We start from the raw sequence: 27,219 nt of genomic DNA, 5'->3' as shown, positions 1-27,219 counted from the left end.
GCTGCAATAACGGCCTGTAGACGCCTCCTGTAGCCACAGACAAGTCCCTTAAGCCTGGCAGGTGGTATTTTGGCCCATTCTTCCACACAAAACGTCTCCAGTTCAGTCAGGTTTCTTGGCCTCCGTGCATGGACAGCCTTCTTCAAATAAATCCATACATTTTCAATGATGTTAAGGTCTGGGGACTGGGATGGCCATTCCAGAACATTGTACCTGTGCTTCTGCATGAATTCCTTGGTGGATTTTGATCGGTGCTTAGGATCATTGTCCTGCTGAAAAATCCAACCCCGGCGTAGCTTCAACTTTGTGACTGACTCTAGAACATTCTTGTCAAGAATCTCCTGGTACTGTAAGGAATTCATGTGGCCCTCAACTTTAACAAGTTTTCCAGTACCTGTGCTAGCCACACAGCCCCATAACATGATAGATCCTCCACCAAATTTTACAGTGGGCAACAAGTTCTTTTCATTGAATGCAGTGTGTTTTTTTCGCCATGCATACCTGTTCATGTTATGACCAAATAACTCAATCTTGGTCTCATCTGACCACAGTATTTTGTTCCAAAATGCTTCTGGCTTGTCCAGATGTGCTTTTGCATACCTCATGCGACTCTTCTTGTGATTAACACTCAGGAAAGGCTTTTTGCACATCACCCTTCCAATGAGCTCTTCCTGGTGCAAAGTACGCTGGATTGTGGAACGGTGAACAACTACACCATCAGCAGCCAGATGTTGTTGTAGTTCTCTGGAGGTGGTCTGTGGCTTCTCTGTGATCATTTTCACCATCCTTCGCCTGTGCCTTTCCCCTATTTTTGTCGGCCTACCACATCTTTCCTTCACACGGACTGTTCCTGTGGCCTTCCATTTCACAACTACGTTTCTGACTGTGGAGACAGACAGTTTAAACCTGTCAGATAATTTTTTGTACCCTTCTCCTAATTTATAATGTTGGATTATCTTAGCTTTCAGGTCAGTGGAGAGTTGTTTTGAGGTCCCCATCTTGCCACTCCCTAAGAAAGAACCTAGGCCAGGCACAGCCAGCTATTACCTATGTTAAATAGCCTTTTTCATGATTGGTTCCACCTGTCTTTGTAATTGAAGGTCTAATGAGCTAATCAAAGCAATTTTGTGCAGCAACCTGTCAGCTATAAATCCGTACAGGTGTTGAAATGAATGCTATTTATAAGGGTGCCCAAACTTTTGCACATCCCATTTTTTGCATTTTATTTTATTATAATAAAACTATGTAATGCTACCCTAAGAATTTTGGTCTGGAAAACACTAAAACGTCTACATCTTTGTAGGAAAACAAATGTTGTTGCTGTGATCTTCTATTATAAAGGAAAAGCAAATTGTCATGAAATCTCAGAGGGGTGCCCAAACTTTTGCATACCACTGTATATAAAAATTGCTTCAGAGACAAATAATCTTTCAAAATATAAATTTTATGTTGTGCCTTTTTATAAGGTTCTAAACCCCCAAAAGACAAAGGATGGCCATCACTGCTGGCAGTACAGTGGAAACATTAATAGATAGAGGATGAAACCCTCTTTATTAGTCACATACATGCACACATCAGAGCGCACACAGTGAAATTTAACCCATCCAAGTACTAGGAGCAGTGGGCAGCTATTGTGCGGCGCCGGGGAGCAATGCTCAAGGGCACCACTACAGGGCCTAGGAAGTGAACTGGGACCTCTCCAAGTAGCAGTCCACTTTACATATTTCAAGTCTGTTCGGGGACTTGAGCCGGCGACCCTACGATTTCCAGTCCAAACCCCTACTGACAACAACACGTTATGAGGTATCCATGATAAGTGATCGTTAGAAGTATGTCAAAATGTATATTAATTCTGTCAGTTGGTAAAAAGTAATCATATATTTTATCTAAGTTAAAATTGCATATCCGGTGTAAACATGCTTTTTTGTCTTGAATTGAAAATCCCACTTCAAGTACATGTATTTTCAGTACCAAAAGTGAAACAATTAACTCAGTGTCCCAGTTCAACATCATTTACAAGTGTATTTATAAATGGATGGATGGTTTTTATTTCAGTTTGTATTTGATAACTTTAGTCACTTGTATCGACCACTGTGGTGAAATCTACAAGCTAGCCAGCCATATATAAAGTTATACATCAATACATTTAAATGATTCCCCCTTTACTAACTGCAATATATAAATATGAATGAATATGAATATGCATAAAGGTAGTCGGAATAATGAATCAATAATTATGATCAAATAATATTCGTTACATACATATTTACGAAAAGGTACAAAAATTACTTTTACTATTTTAACTTTAATTACATTCTGATGCTAATTTCTTTATACTTGAAGTTAACTAAACATGTCTGGAGAGGATCGTCAACAGTCATTAATGTATTTGTAAATACTTAGTACGGTAGAGTATTTGATGATGTATTATCATAGGTACCGAGCAGCATGTAAAGTAAATTACCAGGTTCATTGAAGTCATAACAATAATTGTTATAGAATAATATAATATATATGATTCTAAAACGGGCCATTCTGCACAATGATCAGACTGCTTGTTTAGGAAGTTAAATACGAATACCTTTGTTTTTACTCAAGTCCCATAACAAAGTCAAATGTTTTACAATCGATGTTAGCAAATGCACTTAAGTACAAGAGCTGAGTATGTTTTTCTCTGATAGTAGTACAGGTTCATACATACATTTAAACCTGTGCTCTGAAAACAATGACAGCGAGAGAAATCCTTTAATCGGTCCCTGTGGCAGCGCGCTGTACGCATGTGCGAACATTTACCCAGCAGGTAAACTCCACCATGGCGGCGAGAGGCCATGTGCAGGATCCCAACGACAGGAGACTCAGACCCATATACGGTATGGACTCAATGGGGAGTTATATAGTTAAGCGTTTTTTGATGTTTGAGAAACATCCTTGGCTTGTATACGGGTGTATGTGTATTAAAGTGGAAGGTGTAGGAGTCGGAAGGCAGCAATGCGGCCCCACCAGCTCCGACCACGGACTCTGGTGCCTGCAGCGCCCAATGACAGTGCACCTTACCCGGTCTGAAGCCAAGCCCGTGTAGGGCAAGAGTCTCCAGTTGAAAACCTTTCCCCCCCGGGTTAAGCAGTAGACATACTTGGTGGTGTGAAAGCAATGAATGGTGCAGAAATGTCTGTTGTATGGTTTTGCTCATTCTCAAAGTCGAACTCCTTTTTGCTAACGGTCGCTATTTGACAGCTAGCTAGCATGCTAATATGTCAGCTAGCAGGGTAGCCCATATATATATATTTACACTGAAACTGTGTGTATGTTACAAAGAAAAGTTTTTATTCGTGTTGTGTGCTTTGTTTTGACAACAACTTCCGTTGTGATTAGCTATCCACGTCCATTCTGAATTTGTAGCTATCCAAAGCTCAAACGTTTAGCTAGCAGAGCATCAGGTTCATAATAGTGGAAGGACAATGCTTCAAGCTAACTCCGGCTAGCTTGCTAGCATGGAGCTGTCACAGCTCACGGTACAGAACAGAATAAAAAGGCTGATAAATGAAAGCAATAACAGATATAACTGTGTTTTGAGTGAGTGAGCAGTGTTGGAAGTATTCCGATCCTTTACTTTAGTAAACGTAGTATTACCACACTGACATACTCCACTGTGAGTAACAGCCCTGCATTCAAACCCTTTTTTAAAGTAAAAGTATTATCAGCTTAATGTACCTCAACTGTTTATTGTGCAAAAGCTCCCTTGTCAGTGTCTGTGTTTTTATATAATGTGTTTAGTTTATTAGTGCTGCATTAATGATTATGTTGCATTCCTGCTGTAGATGTTTAAGGTTATGCTAGTTTCAACTCTTCTCTGCAAAAATGTATTATACTATGTAGATCAATGTATGTTTGTAGTGTCGTTGTGAGACAACGGATCTATGAAGTGGACTTTTCATCACAAAAGAACAACCTCTTTTAGTAATTTATTTATACTTTCTTTAATTTAACTTGAAGCATGTAACTACAATGTGGATTACGATATTATAGCAGCTGTGACGTTTTGAACTCTTCAGCTGCAGCCACATTAAAATGTGATTTGAAAATTGAGACCCATAAATAAGTTAGCTTGTGTCTCGGTCTTCTTCATGTATGACTGGAGCTTCAGGGCTGCTAAGTAGGGCAGTAGAGCATGAACTTATCAACCCTGGGTCTAACTGATAAGTCCACGTTCCTCACATTTCTGTAGGCTTTCGTCAACTTTTGGTGCTTCTCTGAACACAGAGAATAGACATGACATAATCACAGTGTGCTGTCTGGCACAGTTAATTTTGGCAACCAGCTGTCCTGAAGTGGCTGAATTGAGGTGTCTCTGTTTGTGTGTCACATACTTCAACATTCAACAACCATTCAGAAAAGCATTTAAAATTATGTTGACACTTTATTTTTGCTATTCATAATTTTGTGAATATTTTCTCAAGTAATAGGACCATTTTTGTGGTCCTAAAATTACAAATAGTTAAAGCCTAATTCACTGTTTACAAATATCATAGCTTGTGTGTTTGAAAACCAGTGTGAACAAAAAACATTCTACTCTCACATAAAACAAAGAAAATAAATGAAAATCCTCACAACCAAGAATCTGGATCCTTTCTCTTAATCAGTTAATTGATTTCTGTAGATCCACCCAATTGATTTGCTGAGTTATCTCCTAGATTTACGTAGTAATACACACGGTATAATGCCAAGTCTGTATTGCCCATTGCATTCTTACTTTAATCTATTCTTTTATCATTAATGTAATAATGTTGTGTTTTGTATTTTCCCAGATTACCTTGATAATGGCAACAATAAAATGGCTATACAGCAGGCAGATAAACTGCTGAAGAAACACAAGGACCTGCACTGTGCCAAGGTGGGTGACCAAGTCATTCTCCCCAGAAGTGTTGATTTGTGTTTTTTTTTCTTCCACTGTTGGCATTCTTGGTAAGATTGATTGGATGGAGCTTTTCCTTTTTTGTTTTACTTTACCATGAGTCCTTATACAATACTTTCCACCATGTTTTACTTGCTGCATATGAACAAATCATAATAATCATAAACTTTTTCAATGTTTATGTATTTATTTTTTTGTCCCACAGGTATTAAAGGCTATTGGCCTTCAGAGGACTGGAAAGCAGGATGAAGCTTTTACTTTGGCCCAGGAAGTGGCCACTCTTGAGCCAACTGATGACAACTCCCTACAAGCTCTGACTATTCTCTACCGAGAGATGCATCGTCGTGAGTACACACACACACACACACACACACACACACACACACACACACACACACACACACACACACACACACACACACACACACACACACACACACACACACACGAAGGCTAGTTTTACTACTATAGGGACTGAACATTGTTGTTGTGATTAACAGCGGAGTTGGTCACCAAGCTGTATGAAGCTGCGGTGAAGAAGGTTCCCCTCAGTGAGGAGTATCACTCTCACCTCTTCATGGCTTACGCTCGCGTGGGGGAGTACAAGAAGATGCAGCAGGTGAGAAAAGCCAGGTCCACACTCTGCATATAAACATGCAAACGCACAGGACTAACAGCTGTGGCTTTTGTGCTTCATTGCTAATTAAAAAGATGGACATATAATCAGAATAATGAAGAGGATGTTGATGACTGCATCTTGGCACTTTACAGGCAGGGATGGCCTTGTATAAAATCGTCCCCAAGAATCCGTATTACTTCTGGTCGGTCATGAGTCTGGTGATGCAGGTATTGGCAGGCTTTTTTTTTTTTTAAACACTCTCTTATTCCATAAATATTTCCAAAATTCTGAAAATAACATGTTGTATGTTGTGTAGGCCATCTCTGCACAAGATGAAAAACTGTCCCAAACCATGTTCCTGCCTCTGGCTGAACGCATGGTGGAGAAAATGGTGAAGGAGGAGAAGATTGAAGCAGAAGCAGAGGTGAGGGAGAGATTGTTATTTGAACATATCTGGCCTTAATGCATTTTAACACTTGTATGTTGGCTCCTAAAATATGTAACAGCAACTCCTTTTTTCCATGAATTTACAGAGTTACTAGTTCTATTTACAATTGTTTCTGGCTTTTTTCTGTGTGCCTGTAGGTGCAGCTGTATTTCATGATCCTGGAGCGCTTGGGAAAGTGTGTAGAGGCTCTCGAGGTGATCCGGGGCCCACTTGGGGGTAGGTGTATGTGCTACTGTACTTGTAAAGCCTGAAAGATCATGGTATTTATATATAAAGACAATGGACTCATTAAACTTCATCTCTTTACATGTCAGTGGATGTTAGTCCTCAGTGGCAGTCAGCTGGCTTCTTTTATTATGACAACAATAGCATTTTCAAGGTAGAACACCAATCATGCAGAGCATCAAACAGCATTGATCAAATCCAGTAATGCATAGATTAAACACAATGAACATAATGAGTAATCCTAATAAAGTGTTACTTGGAATTGTTGTTGTTTGAAGTTAGTCATTTGGTAATATCACATCAAATTCTGAAACCTCCTGAACTTTTAATTGTTTATCCTCCTACAGAGAAGCTTACTAGTGAGCTGCAAAGTCGAGAAAACAAGTGTATGATGCTCTACCAGAGACTAAAGCGCTGGCCAGAGTGCAACTCGCTGGCCCACAAGCTCCTACTCAAAAAGTGAGAACAGGCTCTTTAAAACGTCTCTGTGAACATGAGAGAAACTACGGATCACTGAGAAACATCATTTACAAACTGTGTTTCTGTTTCTAGTCCTGACGATTGGCAGTTCTACTCCTGCTACTTTGACTCTCTCTTCTACCTGATCGATCAGTCATGGAATCCTCCAGAAGAAGGCGATCAGTGAGTCTAAAGGATTTTGATCTGAAGTGGATACTGTGTGTCTGTACTAGAGAGCAACAGATGATGTGTTTTTGATTCAGACGCCCATTTAGATATGTTTTAAAAAGATCCTATACATTGTCAAATAACTTTTTAATTCTTACATTAGAAATGGTCAAAAATAAAATAAGGTGATCAATGTCGATATTTTGAAAGACTTTCCAAATAAATGAATGCACAGGAAACGGTGTAATATTGTCCAGCACTGATCGATCTCTGTCTGTCTGCAGCTGTCCGGAGGGTCCGGTACATCACACTGTGACTGAAGTGGTGAGGTTCGTGGAGGACAGGGTCAAAGGGGAGGACGGCAAAGACTCTCGTTCACTCAGAGGACCCTTTTTAGCTCGTCTTGAATTAATTCACAGACTGAGAGGAAGGGGCTGTCCTGAAGAAAGCCTGTTAGGTAAAACACATGGACTGTAAAAACAGTATCTTTTTTTTTTTGAGTTTCACCCTTTCCAGTTTTTTTAGCCCAATGTGACTTTATGTGGCTTTGAACAGGTGAGCCTTTAGAGCTCATGGTCCAGTTCTTTGGGAAGTTTGGAGACAAACCTTGCTGCATCACCGACCTAAAAATATACCTCCATCTGCTCGCTCCTGATCAACATGTGCAGGTGAGTTACAGCAGCATCCTGGACATGACACTTGTGATTTTTTTCCATGAGGTGTGATGTGAAATGCATCTCTTCTCTCGTCAACCTTTCAGTTCATTAACCGTCTGAGTGAAGCGGTCCCTCTGGGGGAGCAGGGAGAGGAGGGATTTGCCTTTCCAGACGATACCAAAGCGATGCAGAGGCATTTGTGTGTGTGTCAGCTGAGTCGAGCAATCGGGCTGCATCATGCTCTCGAAGTGGACGGGAAACTGCGGCTAATCACCGAGCTCAAAGCTCACTATCGCTATGGACTCAAGTTTGGTAAGAATGTCGTGGATCTGAGACCTTATACACTCACAACATTAGGACAATAGAAACACATTAAGACACAGAAATGGAGGAGGTTAAATATTATATTGTTACGTAACAGACATAATAATGTGAAAACACCACGTTGCTCCCAAGCAGTCAATCGCGCAGTAAGATGACAGTAAGATTCATACACACCAAGAACATCACTTTTATTCACTTTTTATATTAGTTTTTTTAGAACAGGGGCACGAAAGGTGCATGACTTCTTGTAATTACCAAAAGCAGACGGATATACTCGGTGACCGAAAAATCGTAGCTCTTTTCCATTAGCTCAATTGCTCTGGTAACAGCAGTGATTTGTCACCATGGCCGTTTTTGTTCTTTGTTCCCACAGCACCTGGAGAACTGTGAAGTGTTGGCAAATTATACTGACAACAGAAGCAACAAGTCAACACGTTGCTTTTTGTTCTTTACTGTTGAATGACTCTGATGTTTCAGTGGATCTCAGTGATGGAAAGGAAATCATAATGTTGTAAATAAACTGAATTAAGCAGTTTGAAAAAGAGTTAAGTTTTCTGTTGATCGACTTATAGTCCTTTTTTACCTTGATTTCTCTAAACTAGCAGACTAGTATATATTTATACCATGTATGAAAGAGCAGGTTTAGACCCTTCAAAAGACTCGACAATGCCTGAACCAATCCTCGTAGAACCTAAAATCATAATGATTTCAATCCTCATTAAACCATTCACATGCAAAGCAAATTTGCATGCACTTCTTTGCATATGGAAATAGTTGTTCTGGAGGAGCAGCATGTGTCTTTTTCTGAGCATTGAGAAAATGGATGCATAAGCATGGACATAAGATTTTACAGCTTGTTCAAATGTTATGCAACTCCAACAATTTTAGTTGACCGCTCAACCAGTAACACTCTTGTCAAACATTGTCATAAAATGTGTCTGTGTTTATCACGTTTACAGGAACAAAATCTGTTTTGATTTTGGGTTTGTGAATGTAGTAGTTGTTTCATCAGGAGACTCTCCCTTTCATTGATCTATTTTAAATATTCTTACGAGCCAGGTTCTTGTACAACTTTGTTATCGTAAGGTGAAATCAAACAATGATGCATTTGAGAAGTTTGTCATATTTTGGAAAATATAAAATGAGGTTCTCCTGTAAACGGTGACTGCCATAGTTAGTTCTGATTTGTTGATATCTGTGTTTAACAGGGAAGAACGCTCTGAAAACGGAGCTGCAGTTTTCTGATATGTATTGTCTCATGGCAGCTCATGTGTACATTGACTTATGGAAGGAGACAGGTGAGTTCTTCTTCCTCTTCTTCCAGATCTTTCTCAGTCTCAGTGGTATCCTCTAAACGTGTCACACTCTGTGGTTGCAGGCGATGAGAACTATGTGTGGCAAAGTTTGGGCGTCCTCCATGAGGGTCTGTCTGTCAGTCCCTCTAACGCCCAGTTCAAGCTGCTGCTGCTGCTCGTCTACTGCCAGCTGGGAGCCTTCGAGCCTGTGGTGGACCTTTACTCCAGTCTTGATGCCAAGCATGTACAGCACGACACCATAGGGTCAGTACAAATACACCGTAACCGCATCTGTGCGTGTATTTATCGAGGGTCTCAGGAAAAAAGGATGACAAGAAGCTATATAACAATTACACCTACCTGGTTTTTTTTGACAGTTTGGAGTGCTAGGTAGTGGTAATAACCAAATGTGTGGAGATTCTTTTAATGTATATATATATCTCTAGATAAATAATGTAAGTAATTTAACTATTTGTAAATGTATGCCAGATGAATTAAAAGGGCTAATATCGTTTTCATTAAAAAGATAATGTATATTTGATTAAAATATTTATTTAATAATATTAGAAGTATTCCTTAAAGAAATTAGTCACAAGTCATTTTTGTAAATAGGTTAGGAGTGAATTAATTAATGTATTCAGAAAAACATGATTTGCAAAATGCAGCTTGCGGTTTCATCCCTTTACATACACGTTTATAGAAAGATGATTGTACTTCTGCCCCTTTGGTCAGCTAGGACTGATTTCTTTCCTTTTCTGAGATGTTTGATCCTTAAGCAACAGGTAAGAGAATGAAAATGCTTTTTCTTGTCCTCTCTTCCAGGTTTCTGTTAACACGTTACGCTGAGTCATTGGGTCAGTTTGCTGCAGCCTCCCAGTCCTGTAATTTCTCCCTCAGGTTTTTCCACTCTAACCAGAAAGATGTAAGTCTACCCCTCTCTGTGATTTAATTTCTGACACTTTTAAAGCTGGGGTCACATTTCTTTATCTCTCCTTCCCTATTTATTCCTTCCAGACCTCAGAGTATATCATCCAGGCGTATAAGTACGGAGCGTTTGAGAAAATCCCAGAGTTCATTGCCCTCAGGAACAGGTTGAACCAATCGCTGCACTTTGCCCAGGCTCGCACTGAGAGGATGCTGCTGGATCTGTTCCTAGAGGCCGACATGTGAGGATATACTTACACATTAAGCTCAGAGTTATAGCAACTTTCGCAGGAAAGTCCTTCATTTAAAGTTTGTCTTCCAGTGTGTTGAGTCTGGAGGAGAGCGTGAAGGCCATGTCTTTGTCTCCAGAGGAGGATGACATCCCCTGGGATACTATCAGGGACAACAGAGACCTGACCGTTTTCACCAGCTGGGACCCTAAAGACAGGTATGTTAAACTTAATTTTGTGGTAAATCTTAAGTAAGTGTCAAATGATGGCACCAATTCCCCTTAAGGTATAGTCTGACTCTCTTTGTAGTTGCATAGGTGGCAGAAAAAGGCTTTTTTTCCTGTCTATATCAGCATGTTTAGCCATATTTACACATTAGCATAAAAATATAGGCTCTGCTTCTGCAGGGTCTTTGGGGTAAGTCTGTGGTAGCCATGGGTTAGTTTCCTACTGCATGCTTTAGTGTGACCCAATTTGTTCTGAAGAAGAAATGTATTTAAATTGGCAGAAGATACTATTTTCCAGTCCGTAGCAAACAATGTGCACTACCACAGACCAAGATAGATTGCTGAATAAGACTACATTTATTTATCAACAGTAGTTTTTTTTATGTCCACCGTCCATATCCCGTTATATTTACATTTGAACATGTTTTTGGTTTTTGGTTTTTGAATAAAGATCTCCAACAAATAATTTCATCATAGTTTTAACCCGTGTTCCTCCTTCCCTCCACAGAATGTTAACTGAGGAGCACCGGCACCGCTCTCTAGAGGAAGAGTCAGTGTGGCTCAGGTTACGCTCTCTAACACTTCGCCTTCTCGCTTCCTTGGCCGATCTGGGACACACGCCATCGCAACAAAACTCTGAGAAGGTCAACGAAAACGGAGTGGGAGACAAGGGCTCGATCCTCAGCAGCCTGCTGTCTCAGCTCAACCAGACGCTGCAGACAGCCGCTCAGATAGCAGAGAAACCCACGCAGGTACGTGAGAGGTCAGCAAGGGTTTTAGGAAGCAAACAAGCCTCTGATTCACTCGTCACATAACAACAGCCCTAAATATGTCATACTCCAACAATTGCCACTAATATTAAGAGAATATAAGGAAGAGGAAAAAACTGGTTATGAAAGACCGTCACATTTACAGGGATACTGACCAACTTTGAAATGAGTGCAGAAGATGTTGCCAGATCTTTTAAAACTTTGTGATTGAGCCTAATGCATATTGATGACTGAAAACCAGGCTAACTGAGAAGTCTTTAACGCCAAGTCTTGAGTGATATTTGTGAGCAGAGTTTCTCCTCACAGCGGCATGAATTATCTCCTTTAAAGTTGATACTAAACCCATTTGCTGTCATCCAGCTTTGTGTCTTTTTTATCCTGTTGGTATCAGGAAACATACAAAACTACCTTCTATAAAAGTTTCCTTTCAGACATGTTACAGCTGAACTTACCCCGAATCTTTCCACAAACATTAGGGTAGAAAGCTCACTCGGTGGCAGCGGGGTTGAAGAATGAACGTCTCTGCAGTACATTTGGGTTACATAATGTAAGAGTTGTGTAGAGTTCATTGCTGTAATGATGTCTTGTTGTACTGCAGTATCCATTCCTGGGACCCCCCTCCACCCGTCTGGCCGCAGCTCTGTCCAGTGGGAGTTGTCAGTGCCAGGCTGCAGCGCTCCAGCTGTCTGTCCACCTACAGGACCTGGAGAGTGCCGGACTTGGTAAGAAGAGACGGCAGTAACATGACTCAGATCGATATTTGTTTAATGCTTTCATTCTCACAACTCGATTTATTTTCCCCCTCTCAGATGAGTCGTCAGAGCTTCAAACCCAGATTTGTAACGGTTTCAAATCATTAGTAGTTCAACTTCAAGGTGAGATTTCTCAGTTTTCAGCTCAATACATTGCAAAGGTGTATTATTTTTCTGTTGTGCTTCATTCTTTATTTCTTTGCACAGAAATACTGAATAAATGCAAAGGGGATGTATTGGAAATGAAAGACAGCAAATTGAAAACGCAACCCTCTTTATTAGAAAACCTTATCTTCTTCGTTGAGGTGAGACATCTTTTCTTCCACACTTTTTCCTACCTGCTCTCTTCTGGATCTGATCCGGTTCTAAGTTTCAACATGTTCGTTTTGTACAGACGGTGTGCATAGTCCTATGGATGGCTAGTCACTGTGCCAAGATTCTCCGACCACTCAAGACTAGTCTACAGAAGAAAAAGAAGAAGAAAAAGGATACAAACACAGCTCTGGTACAGGTTCACCTTTAGATCTTCCTCTTTAACTCGTTTGTTAGTAACTCATTACTCTGGAGTGATTCTAAGCTGATGATTTGTGTGTGTTGCAGCCGGCGGTGGTGTGTGGTTTCCAGGAGCTGACGGGGAGCGTGCAGGAGCTGATCACTCAGGCGTTGGACTACATAAAGAATCAAGAGACTGAAATCACAGCCCTGAAACTGTCCGGTTTAAGCTTGGAAGGACCCACAGAGGTGAGGGAGCAGACACACACAATATCATTTTTTCCTTCTTCTCAGTTTCTATGAACACCAACATTTAAAAAAACAAAAAACCTTCACCAATGCAAATGTGCAGTTCCACAAACATTGGATTCAGTTGTCTCCTGTAGCTGCTTGTGCAACGCCTTTATATCCTGCTGCTTCTGTAACTCTAGAATTCCCCAGTTCAGGATTTAAAAAAATGTACTTGAAAAAGGGTGAGCGTTTTCAATTCAAACAACAATTTATTTTCATTCAGTTTAATGTTTTAAATGGTCAGGGTTTAGGAAAACACTGTCAAGTTTCTTTAATTGACTTTCCTGTATTTTATTAATTGAAAAAACAAGTTCATGATTACCAGAAATGTATTTTAGCAACCAAAACACGGGATATGTAACCCCTGAGTCTGCTCCTTTAACATATTAGAGTCTATATCAGAATAATGTTTGCAGAAGCTGCAGATAAAATGATATTTGTAAATATGGAACATCTCTTGATCTTGATGTTTTTGGTCCCTTTTGGCCACTTTGAAGGCTCCTTTCCTTCTGAATAGGATGTGAATGCATGATCAGTGTATGTCTTTGCCAAAATGAAAGAAATATTATGTTATGTTGTGTACAATAATCTGATGGCTCTCTGATATACCCTCAATGTTTGTGTTTCAGGAGGAAGTGTCGTTTGCGAAGGCTGCTATGGACAAGGTGCACAGCAGTTACCTGCGCTCGCTACAGGAAGTGGGAGATCTGCTCAAGAAGAGAGCAGAAACTATTAAGAACCTCAAGATCTGAACGCCATCACACACACCCAGAGAAAGATGACTTTACCCCCCCACCCATCCCCTCCCTCCCTCATAACCCCCCTTACAACACCGTCTCTCAGCCCACCAGCTAACATAGGAGCCCTACAACCCGCCCGAGCACACAGTCGTAACCGACCTCCTTCCTTTCCTCGCATATTTCTCCACTCATCGTTTGTGAACTCTCGATCAGGATTTTTTTTTTTTCTCTCTTTCTTCAACACACACACCTCTGGGACATTTGCAACTCTTATAGCACACAAGCTTGTAAGTAAACTCATGAATTTATAAAGCAGTTATAAGTGGGAAAAAAGGACATACTTCTCTTTTTTTAAAACAAACGTAGAGCAAATTAGGAATATTGAATAAGCAGTTTTAGATTAAATAATTATCATGAATTATTGTACATAGTGAAGAGCAACTACCTGGACTAAATGAAAATATAAGACACAATAAACCACTATTGTCTCGGTCTTTCAGTTATATTTCCCTTTATTTTTCCGGTGAGAATAGTCAAAGGAACACACACAGAGACACTAAAGAGGAAAGCTATTTCAATGGGCTGCTTTTCCATCCGTTTCTCTCCATTATGAACTAGCAGGCACAATGTTGCATTGAACTGATGTGCATTTCGGAAATATGGACACCTGGTTACCTACAGACTGAATTTTCCCATTCAAAAAAACGTTTTTTCTTTCTTTCTTTTTGCTTTGTGTATTTTGTGTGTTGCTTTAAAGTGGAACCACCCCTCTAGTTGCAGTATTATAAAGAGAAATGGTGGGATGAGTTGAATGACATTTCTTTTTTTAAAAGCCTGAATTGTCTGCTTACTATTGTTTCTTTTCTTTTTAATGCCAGTAGAAGTTGTGCTTTTAACCATGTCGACTTTGGAATTGGGTTGGAATCATGGAGTAACAATCAATCACAAGCCTTTACGACTGGTCTGATTACTATTACAAAAGAGGCCACATGCAATTATCTTAATATGAATTTTGGTCACTTTATATTTGATGTATCACTCCTGGCATGGCAAATCCAGCAAAATGCAACCACTAGAAGATACAGAATGTATCAAAATGGATATCAATGTATTTAGTGTCAAAATTTGAAATCTAAGAGCAGAAATTAATATAATTTGCTAGAATGCATTTTTTTGGCATACAGTATGTGCTCTAGTTCAACCCAGCCCTGAATTTTAGAGGACTTTGTCCACTTTGATCCAGATCTGATGGTATCAACAGTTATACTCAGTCAAGACGCAGCTCTGTAGAAAAATATATTCTGGGATTTCCTTCTGTAATAAATGGCATTAATGCAGACAGATGTGTTGAACAGACAAATATTGGACCTAATTGTAAATAAAAAGGTTAAGGCAGCCTTTTTAGGGTAAAGTGTGAACAGACTTTGGTGTGTTTTTAAAAGTCAGCTGTAGTAGATACTAAGATTTATCTTGTGTTAAGGTTTTTGTCATTCCTGTTTAAGACACCCAACACCTTTCCCCCAAAAACCGTTACATCAGCTTCAGCATCTTCTCAGAAACATAGGCATCTTCTTCTAATATAATTAACCAATGGGAGATACAGAGAGACATAGTTTACAAATATCACCCAGAAGCACTGATGGTGGACTGCAGGTAGCATGCAGTTGGATTTCTTTTTGATTTAGTATTTTATTAAGACATTGGCAGATTGTTGTGATAATGTGACTAAATGTTGAATCCTCCCCTTCCTGTTAGTCTTGTATCGGAATTCAATCACATACACGCCTGCTAGTAAATGGCTTTTTTTTCCTTTTACACTTGAGCCCCATGTATCTGAAAGGATCCGCAGCTTGAGAGAAGACATTTGTAATCTGACTACATTGTCGAGGTTCTGAAAAATGGTTGACAATCCGGAGTGTCATCTCACCACCCTCTTTTGTTAGAAAATGGAAAACAGAAACACTGGAATGTCAAAGCTTTTTTTAATAAAAAAAAAGTTAATGTGAGAAACTGGTTGTGCACTGTCTTCATCTCTTTTTATTTTGTAAAAGTTTTACAGCCGAACTTTACTGAAATCAAATTAATTTGTAGATTGATTATATATTACATTATCTATAGCAGCAGCCATAAAAAAAATATTGTCCACACATTTTCAAAGTTGGTTATAATTAAAGCAAGAATCCAGTTATCTTTTTTGTCAGTAATAAAAGTCCCCATTGTTTATGTCACGCATCTGAACTTTGGGTTTTCAAGTTGTAAATGTAATTTTATTTGTGGGATTCAACGCCTTATGGTCGCTATTTGCCTCCATACAATTATTCTATAAACTGCACATTAACAATATGCATTCTACAGGTGCAGTACACACTCAGTCCCTGCAGGTGGCAGCAACGGGTCATTGCTGCTTTGTTTTATACACGAAGAAAAGCAGCATGATAACAGCTGTGCATTAACATAAAGGAGAGCTAGCAGAAGTGTCTAGACAGTTACTGCGTATGAGCTATTAAAACAAATTAAATCTATGTGGTGGGCGAAGACAGAGGCAGTTTGACTCACGTAATGTTGTGAGCGGACTAAAAGACGTTTTGTTTGAACTGCTTTTAAACGGCTTTGTATTTAGCTGTTAGCTACGTAGCCTGACAGTCATCTAGCTAGCTGGACGTGTAGTAGGTTTCGCTTGCTAGCTCTCATTGTTTTTTGGTTTTTTTTCTGTGTAAAAGTGGCCGATTCTTTTATTACACATGAGTGTGTCTATGGTAGTAATCCGTCTGGAAATAGCCGACCAGTCTCCTTCTCCTCAAGGTTTCCAGTACTCAGCTGGTGAGTTAAGTTTCTGATAGCAAAGCTAAACGTTAAAGTCACTGTTGTTGTGTCAAGTTAGCAATGAAGCTAACAAGTAGTGACAAGAGAGCTGAAAAATATTACCTGGAGACCCTCTTATAGAGACTGTTAGCTATGTCATTTTTCTGGAAAAAATAGATATAATAGACGAGTGCTGTGATGCAACTTTTTATATTCAAGTAATGAAGTCCATATTCAAGGTAGCTGTGCTTTACTCAATGTCTATGTTATGCTACATCATACTTCACTACATTTCACAGTGAAATATTGTTCCATCAATGGTCTGGAAGCTTTAGGTACTTTTCAGATGACCATTTTTCAATCCTTTTCTGTCCATAACATTGAACGTTTTGCTAAACTAAAGGAGGAAGTGTTTGATTATGGCAATTTGTGGGCTGGAAAAGTAAAGAAATCAATCAGTCACTCAAAGTCCAAGTCCAACTAAATTATCTAGAAACCTATTTTAATACTAACGCCAATAACTGTTTGAATGATGGATATTGATCTGTTTTCTAGTTTGTCTATTAGAGCTCACAGTAAATATATCCTGTTCTGATGTTTCTCTTTTCTTCAATAGAGGGCATGTCAGAGAAGGAGCTGCAGGAGAAAGCTTTGGGTGTTGCCAAACACACTCTGAGTGGAAAGACGGATCTGGAAAGAGCAGCTGTACTGCACCAGCACATTGGCAGCAGAGCCATGGGGGACATGGTTATAGAAACATTTGAACCCAGTCCAGGTAAGCAGAGTTCTCTAAATCCAAAAAGCAAGCTGCTTCCGGTTATAGAACGTTATTGGGATGGAGTCTGTCTTACACTAGCAAGTTATGGTTAAGGCTGGCAATATATGTTATTCTTACTATTATCTGCGTGTCAACACCTTATGTACCTTCTTTCTCTGTCCCATAGAGCTCCATTGTTGTCAAATGCTATTAAATATGTAATGTAATAGAACTTGAAGTATATTTGGTTGTGTATTTGTTCACATGTATATTTTTCCTTTCTTTTAAATCAATTTCACGTACAAATGTTTAATCTGTAATACATTTTGCATTTGCACTGTATATTGAATATTTGCAATAAAGCAAAGCCTTACTAAAAACTACCACAAAGACCAGTGAGCTACTGAGCCCTATTATATTTAATTATAAATATATATTTGTTAGGTGTGTTTGTGAAGTTTTACATCTTCAGTAGGGCTCTGAGCAGAGAGCCACAGGCATGTTAGATAATTCAGAAAGCATTGAAATATGAATATGTTGACAATAAGAAAAATATAGACAAACAGCATCTTTAAAACATGAAGTAATGTTTGCAAACTCTTGAATTATGACCAGATAAAGGAGGTGGAGAAGACTCCGGCGCTGCAGCAGAACAGGACAGTGAAGCTAAGGCTGCGCATGCTGAAGCAGAGAGTCCGGAGGGTTCTGATGGTTCACAGGACAACAGTAAGGTGGCGGGAGCTACTCCTGACTCCCCCTCCAAACAGCTCCCGGACCAGATCTCCTTCTTCAGCGGGAACCCGTCAGTGGAGATCGTCCACGGTATAATGCACCTCTACAAGACCAAGTGAGTCACACCTGATATCTTTATTATTTAGATTAAATCAAATTAGATTGAAACAAGTACTGGGACAATGAAAGACAGTCAGCATTTTATGAGAAGTACAGTGTAATGATTCTGTTTAATATACATATGACAAGCTAAAATACAGTATCAATAGTATCAGTACCTTCTTCAAATTCCACATTAACATCACCTCTATATATAGGTAGAGGGACTCTCTTCCAATGAACAAAATCAAACCAGCTAGCAGCCATGCTAATGCAATTACATTTCCATGAAGATGAGTAAGCTTTTTCCCTTTCTTGAGTTTTTTTTTTTTTCTTGTTGCAGCAAAATGACATCACTGAGAGAGGATGTGAGACGCAGCGCGATGGTGTGCATCCTGACTGTCCCTGCCACCATGACCAGCCATGACCTCATGAAGCTTTTGGCTCCTTTTAATGATGTCATGGAGCATATGAAGATCATACGGGACTCTACCCCTAACCAGTACATGGTTCTGATTAAGTTCTGTACACAGGTAAGATCTCAAGAATTCATGATCATAGTTTTGTGAGGATTTTAGGAAGTTCCTGTTTGTCTCTTCCTATGTTTTCAGTGTCAGCCATAATAACTTCCTCCTACACACAGGACCTTTCATTGAGCTGATTACTAGCTTTACATGTGTAAGCTAGACATGCACACTGTTGGTTTGCACATCTTTAGGCTTTGGACTCTTTGTAATTTATGTGGAAGTTTGCAAATCTATATTCATGACTTCAGGCGCTATCTGACTTGATGCTTTTTTTTTCCTCTCACTTTTTTTAGGCCGATGCCGACAGTTTTTACACAGCCTGTAATGGCCGACAGTTCAACTCTATAGAGGACGCAGTGTGCCAACTGGTCTACGTGGAGCGGGCAGATGTTATAAAGTCTGAACAGGTGAATATACCCAACATTTATTCTCAGAATTAAACTATAACTAACTATTAATCATTTGAACAATCCTATAATCTGTAACTATTTTGAAAATGGATTCATCAGTGTAGAAGTATTTTTTTCAAGCAAGGTGGCAAGCAAGGTGGTTTTTTCAAGGTGACTCAGTGGGAGGATTTGATCTGTTGTGTTGTAAACAAATAAATGTATAGGAGTTTTGAGTATGGGTCGTCCAAAACAAGACGTAACCTTGGACTCAAACAACACATTGATTAATTGAGAAAGTGAGCATCAAAGTAAACAGTAGTGAAAATAATAATTAGTTGCAGCTTTTTCTTGGATGCACGCAGCATTTGTGCAGTTATGGTTTGTTGTAACCATAGTAAACTATCACAGCTGCAGGCTGTTTCATTGATGTGTGATATAAAAATTTGGCAGTAAAAACCTGAGGAGTTTTGATCCCAAATACCACCGTTTCCTCTCTCTAACCTCCACACCCTTGTCCTCTCACTCCCTCCCCCTCCTACACCCTCTCCTCAGGGAGCCAGTCTGCCAGTGATGGAGCTGACCGAGCTGCCAAAGTGCACCGTGTGCCTGGAGAGAATGGACGAGTCGGTCAACGGCATCCTCACCACGCTCTGCAACCACAGCTTTCACAGCCAGTGTCTCCAGCGGTGGGAAGACGCCTCGTAAGTTGTATAGACACACACACACACACACACACACACACACACACACACACACACACACACACACACACACACACACACACACACAAACATCTGAAATGACCATGCTGTTTTGTGTTTCTTAAACTATATTACCTTTAATTTCAGCTTATTTCTGAACTTTTCTACCAGGAATTTGACTATAAAATCAGTGCTGTCCATCTGCTGTTGGTGGTCACACTCCTACTGTGTGTTTGCTACAGTTCATTGGATTGAGGGGAGATAAAGTACTGATTTTAAATAAAGGAACTGGTGACAGGATCACATGATCTCCCTCTCACCTGATTCTTAGTCCACTGGTTATTTCTCCAGGCTTCATGTCATGTGATGTTGGTTTTTGTCCTCTTTACATGTATTCTTCTGTTTCACAAAGAACTGCAGCGCACAATAGATGAGTGTGTGTGTGTGTTCTGTTTCCAGGTGTCCTGTGTGTAGGTACTGTCAAACACCAGAACCAGTGGAAGAGAACAAGTGCTTTGAGTGCGGAGTGCAGGAGGTAACTGATATTAATATTTCAGCTTTGTATAGCTCTTCTTTCAGTCTGTTTTTACCCACATTTCTCTCTTCTCTCTGTAGAACCTGTGGATTTGTCTGATCTGCGGGCACATTGGCTGCGGTCGCTACGTCAGCCGGCATGCTTACAAGCACTTTGAGGAAACGCAGCATACCTACGCTATGCAGCTCACCAACCACCGCGTCTGGGACTACGCAGGAGGTACTGGATTTGTGTGTGTGTGTGTGTGAGAACAGACGTTGCTTGTTGAGTATGGTAGTGGTAAACTACGAGATTAAATCTTTGGTACCGGACATGGGTGGCTATCTCAGAGCTGGTTAAATACATTTCCACCACTAGAGTTCAGCATTATCCTAAGCGAGACCCTCCCTGTAAGCCATACGTTTATAATGTTGTACGGCGAGTATGCCATGCTGGAAGAAGTGCTCTGATTTTTTCATTTAATTAAATAGAAATGTAACAGTGAATGAATACTCTGTAAAACCTGAAGTAAAAATGGACTCAAGAGCAACATAATCTGTCATTTGAATCATTGGAACAAGGCAAGGCAAGTTTATTTATATAGCACCTTTCAACACAAGGCAATTCAAAGTGCTTTACAAAAATGAAAGACATTAAGAGCATTAAGAAATGGTGCAGCAGAAACACATTATAAAATGGCATTTAAAAACAGTCATTAAAAAGCAAAGATAATAAAATAAACATAACAGGTATAAAATACATGAATAAAAGTTACAATGCAGATTCCTCTGTGACCTTACAACATTACCTCCACATGGCAGGGGGGTTTTGTATTTAGCGTGTTGTTTTCTTTGTTATTCAACTATTCGTTTAGTTCAAATGTGTCTATAAAATGTCATTAAATCGCAACAAATTACCATTATTATTTCCCAGAGCTAGATGTAAAAACATTTAGTTTACTATGATCCAAAACAGTTTCTCTTTCATTGACCTGAATAAATTCTGTTGTCTTTCTGGTTTCAGATAACTACGTGCATCGACTGGTGGCCAGTAAGACCGACGGCAAGATGGTGCAGTACGAGTGTGAGGGGGACACCTGCCACGCTGAGAAGATTGATGCACTTCAGCTAGAGGTAAGCATATTGTTCTTGTGGCTTTGTTTGCTGAATGAGCACAGAAATGTTCTAATGAGTTCTCGGTGTCTGCAGTACTCATACCTGCTGACGAGTCAACTGGAGTCTCAGAGGATTTACTGGGAGAACAAGATCGTTCATCTGGAGAAGGAGACAGCAGAGGAGGTACATACAGGCTTTCAAAAGTCTTTGAATTCAAAAGTCTCTGAAAAGGTTTAATGCTGTGATATTGCTGACATCTCTCTATTTCTGATCATTCTGTGTCTTTAATCCTCAGATAAACAACATGAAGGCTAAATTTAAGGAGACCCTGGAGCGCTGTGATAACCTAGAGAGACGCTTTGGAGAAATGGGTAAAGAGAAGCAGAGCATCGAGAAAAAGTAAGTAAATCATCACTCAAGTTGATTATAACCTGTATTTATGTATTTTCAGGTACAGGTGAAGCAGTTTGACGCGTCAAAACAGAAAAAGCATGTGTCATTTCCAGAGCATCTGTTTCTAGAAATGCCTGTGGTTAGATTCAAGATAAACTAGACAAATAAATGCCAGGCTAAAATAATGATCCATAGTTTTGCTATGAGAGTTTAAAAAAACAACTCCTTGAGAGAACCTGCAGCTGAGTCTGTGTGTGTCTGTGTTCTCAGGTGCACTCAGCTGAGCACTCGGGTGTTGAAGCTGAGCCAGGAGCTGAAGGAGGAGCAGGAGATGAACCGCTGCCTGAGAGCCAATCAGACGGAGCTGCAGGCCCAGCTGGCTGAGGAGGAGCACAAAGCCAAAGAGAGCGGTGAGTGAGTAAACAATAATCATGACTCAAGTATCCAAACACCTCTGCGGAGGTAGGAGAAAACTACAGGTTACATTTTCATAGGCCAACGGAACAAGCCATGATATTAAGAGCTGATCTGAATCATGGAGCCAGCACACAAACATATTTGAAGTTTTAGTTAACATAACAAGATGTGGCATGTGTCCGTAGCAGAGGTCTGTGTCTGTCATTGCCCTTATAGTTTTTATCTGTGTTGCTAATCAACATCACCACACAAAGGGGCGTGGCTTCCTGCACCTAGCAGTGGACTGCAGCATGCTGGTATAAACACGTATCACTGTGGAAGATGCTGGAGATTTAAAAAAACATTTAAGAGTTTTGATTTGTTAGGAACACAAGAAGCAGGAAAATAAAATCAGTAGCAAATAATGTTTTTTATGTAATTTCTTTATTTTATTTGAGTACCCACAAATCTCTACAGACATTAGTTTGTCTGTTGCTTCCAAATATTAACCAGATTTGAATAAACAGAGTCTGACTCCACAATCCAGAGCAACAGGATTGGTCAGATGCTGGTTCAGTTTCAATTAGGTTACTATGGCAATACTCCCATAGCGCAGATGTCCTATGTGCCTGAAGGTACAGACTACATCCTCATTTCTAAGTTAATATTTACAAATACTAATCAAATTGATGCTGAAATCATATCCAGCAGGTGGACATGAGAGGGAAAGTTAGAGAAACACTTAATAGAAAATGCTTAATGGCTAATCGCCTGTGAATTCCCAACCTTCTTCTTATGGTGTTTGTTTGAAATATAGGAAAACCCAGAAGCAGAATTTGCATGCATACAGTTCTGGCATTTCCCCCATTGTAGGTCTTTGTCACCGCTCCCCCTGAGGGCGACGTCAGCTTTCAGGCTGGAATGGAAATTTTTGAGGTCTTCACTTCAGACATGCTGGTGTTTTTCCCCCAGCATTCAGCTCTGAGGATGAGGATTGTTTAAACAGACGTTGCTCTTTGCATGTGCTCTCTGTTTATGTGGAACACACACACACACACACACACACACACACACACACACACACACACACACACACACACACACACACACACACTATGTTATTCACTCGTTTTGATGATGAGAGGGATTTGAGTTCAATTCACAGCCCTTTGCAACGATGGGTAACCAATAAAACACAACGAGGGTTTTTATAGATAAGGCATTTTTTTTTAAATCCACCACAAGGTTCCTGTTAGTTTGTGAGAACTTGAACATGTTTTCATTTGTTAGTTACACTCATGCGTTTCATATTTGGTTTGGTTGAATCAAGTTCAATCCACACGTATAAACAAATTCATGCTGTTTTGATGCAGCACAGGTCTGTTCTTTTCTGAAGATTTACACGTTTCCTTCTACTGCAATTAACTCTGTTAATTTAGAAATTCATTAATAAAATGTTTGAAAGCTTTACTTTGGCCTAACACTTCGTATCCTTTAATGCAGTCTTTGATTAGGTTAACCAATTAGCTTCAATAAAAGCCCAATAAATTGCATTTTTGAGGCCAATTAAAATATTGATATTGAAACCTATTTTTGTTCTTCCATTTTTTCATAAATATTTTTTCTTTTAAGAATTCTGACAATTTTTCTGCAATGCATTTGATGTGAGTTGTTGAATAATTTCAATCCGGACCTAAGTGGTACACAGACAAACATTTCCATCTGTACAGTGAAGCTGCTAGTAAAGAAAGGATAACACACAAAAATGTGAAATAATCTGACATTTTCAAATAATGTCAGCCGGCCACATGGATGGAGCTTCTACATTTGTGTTCTGGAGCATTTCACTCCAAGAGTTTGCACCACTCTGAGTATTTCATCATCTCTGGTTTAGCTGGTTAGCGCGGCAGCACAGGAAGTATGATTCCTGTTCGGGCTACATGACACCTGCTGCTCTGTCTGCACTGCAACGTCCGTCACCTCCACTGGGTGCTTAAAGCTTCACTCAACCTTTGGTACATTTAGATTTATCCCATATTTATTTATTGTTTATGATTGTTATGATTATTATAGTATGTCTTGTGAAGGTTTGTTTACTCTTTGCACTGCCCTCCTGTCTGTAGGTCTTAATGTTTCTTATTCAGACAGGAAGTCCACACAGCTGTCTGGCAGCCCCAACCTTTAAGGCCAGCAGTGAGGGATGTATACACTTAATAGTACACATTTTTGGAAGTTAGGACTTAAAATAAAACGTTTTGAAGTATTATTAATTGGGCCTATGATATAGTATTGCAGTATTAAATTATATTGTTCATATAATGTGTTAAATGGTAATTCGGTCAAATTCGGTGACGATATGATTTATGACCTGCAGCTCATCTGGCCAATAACTTGTTTTTGCAGGTCGACGAAAAGTAGTTTTTAAATAATACATTTTACATCATAGTTTATTTTTTCTTCTCTAAAGTATATTTATCAGCTGCTTTCTGTCTGGTGTCTCCCTGTAGTTGAATGTAAGGACGTGGCGATATCGGAGCTGCAGGAGCAGCTGAGGGACGTGATGTTTTATCTGGAGGCGCAGCAACAGATCGAGCACCTTCCTCCGGATGCTCGCAGCGAGATCCAGGAGGGACAGATCAACATCGGGGCCGGCCCGTCAGACAGCCCTGGAGCGGGGCCCTCCTCAAGCAGGGGCAAGAGGGGCCGGGGCAGGAAGAGGAAGTAGGCGGCAGTTCAAATCTACTGGAACATGCTAGAATATATCGCTGCCTCTCAGAGTGGACACATAGCTGAGCTTTGTCCTTTTGTTTACGTGTGTCTCCTGCTTCATTGTGGTTCCCTAAAAGTGCTCTGAGGAGAAATGACTCTGTAGACTCCAGGAAGAAAGATATAATATTCCTATTTACCTGCACAACTCCCCACCTAAACTCAAGGTAGCTTCCACAGAAAGAAAAGTGGAATGTGCGGGCGGATGACACGGTCATTAAAGAGTGCTGCGTGGTTTCCAAATATATTAAACATCTGTGAGATGCAAATATATTCTGCTATACCCAAATCTAAAGAGAGCTATTTTGGTCATAGGATCATGTTCATTTGTTCCCAGTTTAATTCCCTGTTTCAAAGACGGCTTTATATATTTTTTGCTTTCTTTCACAACTGAGAATGTTGAAGCTGATGGATGAATGTTTGCTTTGTGTTTAAACAAAAATGATCTTTTCCTAAATTCCTATGCCTTTCTTGTCCATTCGGTCAAATGCACAAAAATGTAGTCATCAAAATGATTTCTTAAAAGCTTCCAAAGCTAACACTGAACACTACTCAGGATGACGCAGGTAACCAGGAGAAATGTGGACCCGTGGCCCTTTCTGATCCATCACGTGGATCGGTGCTGGAAAGTCCAGGGACAGCAGCCAGGGCGTTCCCGCTAACAGGAAGCTTTGGAAAGAGCAGGAAGCATGTTTCCCCTCTTTCAATGTAGGTCAGTGATTCCTAAACGGGTGTATGTTATCTTACCAGTTAATTCCTGCTTAATGAAGTCATTTGATTACGTCAGGCAAACGCTTAGAAAATAATCTCCAGATAAATCAATATGGAGCCATTCTTTGCCGCCGTAGTTATAAATGGTAATGTCATTAGGATTTAAAAAGTCAAATCTAGCTTTAAATGCTCTTTACCGATAATGCATAGGAAACAACAATCCATTCATGTAAAATGACATGCAGAAGTGGCATGAACACCTTGCTTTTGATATTTCTTTGAAGGAAGTTATTTTGCTGCAATACTTTCAAACTCAAGTAAGATTTTAATGACTTCTGTTAGAGTTGAACACCCTTATATTTCCACTTTCGCTTATGTTAAGGACAGAAAAATTCTCCCTGCACATGTGAGCTTTAGGTTTGGATACTGCAGACCTATGCTTGTGTGAGCCTGTACATCTGTTCTGTATACAAAGCACCGATCACAAGTTATTTTGAAAACATTGCAGTGATCGATATGACCTTAAAGATACGACCCTGAGCGAGATGTCAGTGGATAGGAGAAGCAACAAGTGGCTGCTTTCCCCCCTTTGAAGTATTTGTGCTTTTTCGTGTTACACTACTTAGATTTAAAATTCAACCTTGCAGATTATTCATGTAAAAGCTTTAGATTGACCCTAAAGGCCTTAATTCTGAACTTCAGTGTAGAAAGGAGATGCTTTTAACTAACGTCTGGCTAATAAGGTTGTTTAAACTCAGCCGGTAGAAAAACAATATAATTTTGCCTGAAAACCTTGTATAAAATTAATTCAATATTCTGAAAAATACACTTATTAGCTTTGAGGACATGAGGAAATTGACACCATGAATAAAAACTCTTAATTTATTTTTGTCAAAAAAGAAAGTATTTCTGAAGAGGCTGATTTTGTTGAATAATTTTAAGAGCGTGGTGTATCTGATGTGCCAGAGAGCAACTGACACTTTATATGTAGGTTTGTTTTGAGAAAGAGGTGATCAGTTTGTTAGTATGTGCACATGCTACACTAAAATAAACCCTAACAGAACGGCTCAATTTCCGTTCATAAGGAAATATTTTCCAAAATATGTTTTTCTCTCATGTTGACTCTGAAATCGTCTCCAAAGTTCAATAAATTGTTTTCTAAAGTCTTTCTTGTTATTCTGAGGTGAACTGAAAAAGTGAGCCACATGCTTTTCAAGTGACGTTATGCAAACCTCGTGAGAATCTGCACAAACACCTTAATGTATTGAGCTTTAAATAAAACGATCTGCAGCTTCACAGTGCAACTGTCATTGCTGCAGACGGCTGCAGTAGCAAACTTCCACATCTGCCAAGGATGCTGTCACATATGACTAATCCTTCCTCTTCCTACTACAACATTAACAATTTACTCCCAGCAGCTTGTTGGAAGTAAACTGTGTACACAGGCTGGAGGAAGCTGAAACACACAGAGATGAATGATGCTCGGACTTCATGAGCTTCTTTCTGCAGCTTCCTTTTCACACCTTCTGTACAGTCATCCTCACAGTCGAGCTTTTTCTGAGCATTTCTCATCCATCTAGAAATTACTCACACGGTCAGGTTTCATGAATGTGAGAGTCTCTTAAAAGCAAATGCTAGAAAGCCTTTTTTTGTAGCACACAAACTTTATTTTTACACACGGATCCGTATGCAAATGATACAGTATGCAAAAGTTGCCACCCCTCTTTGTTTCATAGTTGTATCCAAAGAACGGCATTACAAAGTCTGTACTCACACTCAAACAGG

General features: G+C 39.7%; 2 protein-coding genes across 3 annotated transcripts; both read left to right on the top strand.

The window, feature by feature from the left end:
* The first annotated feature begins 2,762 nt into the window (after positions 1–2,762).
* On the top strand, positions 2,763–14,950 carry naa25 (N-alpha-acetyltransferase 25, NatB auxiliary subunit). Of its 2 annotated transcripts, XM_063890001.1 has the most exons (24): positions 2,763–2,870; positions 4,806–4,891; positions 5,118–5,256; positions 5,413–5,531; positions 5,684–5,758; positions 5,848–5,955; positions 6,117–6,195; positions 6,552–6,663; positions 6,757–6,846; positions 7,116–7,288; positions 7,387–7,499; positions 7,592–7,799; positions 9,020–9,109; positions 9,190–9,370; positions 9,929–10,028; positions 10,121–10,272; positions 10,353–10,478; positions 10,996–11,239; positions 11,856–11,979; positions 12,067–12,132; positions 12,217–12,314; positions 12,404–12,514; positions 12,610–12,750; positions 13,422–14,950. In XM_063890001.1, the coding sequence occupies exons 1-24, from the start codon at positions 2,813–2,815 to the stop codon at positions 13,542–13,544; spliced, it is 2,916 nt and encodes a 971-aa protein (XP_063746071.1). In that variant the 5' UTR covers positions 2,763–2,812; the 3' UTR covers positions 13,545–14,950. The 2 variants fall into 2 exon arrangements, with proteins under 2 accessions (XP_063746071.1, XP_063746072.1); XM_063890002.1 differs by lacking the exons at positions 2,763–2,870; positions 4,806–4,891; positions 5,118–5,256 and having other exon boundaries at positions 5,481–5,531; positions 5,624–5,758.
* A 1,004-nt stretch (positions 14,951–15,954) lies between these two features.
* brap (BRCA1 associated protein) lies at positions 15,955–26,600 on the top strand. Its single transcript, XM_063889923.1, has 13 exons — positions 15,955–16,352; positions 16,951–17,109; positions 17,707–17,938; positions 18,266–18,455; positions 18,743–18,856; positions 19,391–19,539; positions 19,999–20,074; positions 20,155–20,293; positions 21,077–21,186; positions 21,262–21,351; positions 21,464–21,567; positions 21,832–21,971; positions 24,465–26,600. Exons 1-13 carry the CDS (start codon positions 16,274–16,276, stop codon positions 24,680–24,682), a joined length of 1,800 nt encoding a protein of 599 aa, XP_063745993.1. The 5' UTR covers positions 15,955–16,273; the 3' UTR covers positions 24,683–26,600.
* Positions 26,601–27,219: the final 619 nt, after the last annotated feature.

Source organism: Eleginops maclovinus, chromosome 8, assembly GCF_036324505.1.
Source record: "Eleginops maclovinus isolate JMC-PN-2008 ecotype Puerto Natales chromosome 8, JC_Emac_rtc_rv5, whole genome shotgun sequence".
Classification (NCBI taxonomy): domain Eukaryota; kingdom Metazoa; phylum Chordata; class Actinopteri; order Perciformes; family Eleginopidae; genus Eleginops; species Eleginops maclovinus.
This window is presented reverse-complemented; position numbering and strand designations above follow the sequence as displayed.

Bases quoted from the DNA above. Each gene is read 5' to 3' on its own strand.
- naa25 (XM_063890001.1), top strand. From the start codon at position 2,813: ATGGCGGCGAGAGGCCATGTGCAGGATCCCAACGACAGGAGACTCAGA. The intron at 5,257-5,412 runs GTGAGTACACAC...TGTGATTAACAG, and splicing joins CTACCGAGAGATGCATCGTC to CGGAGTTGGTCACCAAGCTG. The intron at 11,980-12,066 runs GTAAGAAGAGAC...TCCCCCTCTCAG, and splicing joins CCTGGAGAGTGCCGGACTTG to ATGAGTCGTCAGAGCTTCAA.
- brap (XM_063889923.1), top strand. From the start codon at position 16,274: ATGAGTGTGTCTATGGTAGTAATCCGTCTGGAAATAGCCGACCAGTCT. The intron at 18,456-18,742 runs GTAAGATCTCAA...CACTTTTTTTAG, and splicing joins TGATTAAGTTCTGTACACAG to GCCGATGCCGACAGTTTTTA. The intron at 20,075-20,154 runs GTAACTGATATT...TTCTCTCTGTAG, and splicing joins TTGAGTGCGGAGTGCAGGAG to AACCTGTGGATTTGTCTGAT.